This window comes from Quercus lobata, chromosome 10 (genome assembly GCF_001633185.2).
Source record: "Quercus lobata isolate SW786 chromosome 10, ValleyOak3.0 Primary Assembly, whole genome shotgun sequence".
NCBI classification, from domain to species: Eukaryota; Viridiplantae; Streptophyta; class Magnoliopsida; order Fagales; family Fagaceae; genus Quercus; species Quercus lobata.
In genome coordinates, this window is record NC_044913.1 from 20,437,353 (window position 1) to 20,439,386 (window position 2,034).

General features: G+C 46.3%; 1 protein-coding gene across 1 annotated transcript; it reads right to left on the reverse strand.

The window, feature by feature from the left end:
• Positions 1–707: 707 nt before the first annotated feature.
• LOC115964480 lies at positions 708–1,436 on the reverse strand. The gene has a single exon (XM_031083781.1). It carries the CDS (start codon positions 1,434–1,436, stop codon positions 708–710), a length of 729 nt encoding a protein of 242 aa, XP_030939641.1.
• Between the last annotated feature and the right edge of the window lie 598 nt (positions 1,437–2,034).

Sequence of the window (2,034 nt, forward strand, 5' to 3'; positions counted from 1 at the left end):
CCATTGTCATTGATGATCCTGTGGGGCACCCCAAACCTCACAATTATATTTTCTTTGATGAAGTTTGCCACTGCTCCCCCTGTGGCCTTACGGAGTGGCACTGCTTCTGCCCACTTAGTAAAATATTCTGTAGCCATTAATATCCATATGTATCCACGTGATGGTGGGTTGACTGGCCTTACCAAATCTAGCCCCCAAGTGTGGAAGGGCCATGGGGTGACCATGCTGTGCAAGCCCTGTGGATGGGTATGAATCAAATTGGCTTGTACTTGACAACTGTGACACTTTTTTACAAATTCTGCCGCATCTTTCTTCATGGTTGGCCAGTAGTAGCCCATCTGCAGTAGGCATCTGTAAAGTTTTTTCTTCCCCTGATGTTCACCATATTTCCCTGAATGTACTTCTTTTATTATTTCTTTTGCCTCTTCAAGGCCCAAGCACCTCAAAGGGTCTCCATCATATCCTTTTTTGAAAAAGACCATGTTATGCAAGAAGTAACGTGTCGCCAACCTCTTAAGCTTGTATCTTTCACTGTGCCTTTGTGGCAGGACGCCTTCTGTTAGGTACTGCATGAAAGGGCTTCTTCAATCCTCGCTGATGAACACAGCGTAACTTTCCTCCCTGTCTGCCGCAAGCTGGTAGGTCCCACACTGGGTTTGGACTTGATCTGCGTCTTTACCCATGCTTGGCCAATAGAAGCCTGCTCTCTAAAGTCTACGGTAAAGACTGACTTCTCCGCAAGACCCGTAAGTCTTGTCGTGTATTTCTTTCAATTTTCTTTGGGCTTTCTCCTGCCCTACGCATCTGGATAAGACCCCACCTGGCATCCTGCGGTACAACTCTTCTTTTACCAAGGCATAGTCTTTTAATATCTTCAATTCTGTTGCATCGTCTCCCTTCACCAAGGTTTCCTTTATGGGGATTCGCCAATCCCCTTCGTCCTGTTCCTCTCGGAACTTTTCCTTCAACACCTTAATGATGGATTCTTCCCTCTTACTGACTTCTATATTAGTGCTATTCCATTTGAAGATTATTTGCGAACCCAGTGCAGCTAACACGTCCGCAAACCGATTTTCGTTTCTCGGAGCATGTTCTATTTCAAAGGTTGAGAATTTTTCTTCCATTCTTTGTGCCATCGCTTTGTACGGGGCTAGGCTAGACTCCTTTAAGGAAAATCTTCCTTTAGCCTGGCAGATAACCAAGTTCGAATCTCCCAGTACTCTCAAATGCTTGACTCCTATTTCGAGCGCCATGGCCAGCCCGGTTAGATAGGCCTCGTATTCCGTCGTGTTGTTTGAACAGGGGAATTCCAACTTAAATGACAGCGTCACTGCCTTGTCTTCTTCATGATACAGAACTACTCCCACCCCTCCAGAATGGGTAGTAGAAGACCCTTCGAATTTCATTACCCACTGTTCCCTGACTTCTTCTGCCATAGCTACTTCCCCTGGAACTTCATCATCCAATGGGAATTCTTCCTCTCCTGGAAACTGCACCAATAAATCTGCTATAGCCTAACTTTTCACTGCCCTAGGTGTCCCCATTCTCAAGTCATATTGCGATAATTGTAGCAACCACTGGGATATCCTGCTGGAGAGGATTGGCTGTTGTAACAGAGCTTTGATGGCATGGGACTTAGTCATCAGCCATACTTCGTAGGCCAAGAAATAGTGATGCAACCTCTGCGAAGCGTATACAATGGCTAGGCACGCTCTCTCTGCCCTTGGGTAACGAGTTTCTGCATCTTTTAAGGCGTGGCTGATGTAGTATATTGGCTGCTCGATACCATCTCCATCTACCTGAGCGATTAGTGCGCCGATGTCGTACGAGTTGATGGCCAGATAGAGTAGCAGTAGTCTTTTATGAATAGGGGCCTGCACCATGGGGAGGTTCATCATTATCTGCTGTAGCCTTTTGAAGGCCATCTGTTGCGCTTCCCCCCATTCAAAACTTTGCCCCTTCTTAAGCAACTTGGTGAAGGCAGAGGTGATTGATGCCAACCCAGGGATGAATCTCCGGATATATGAGACTTTT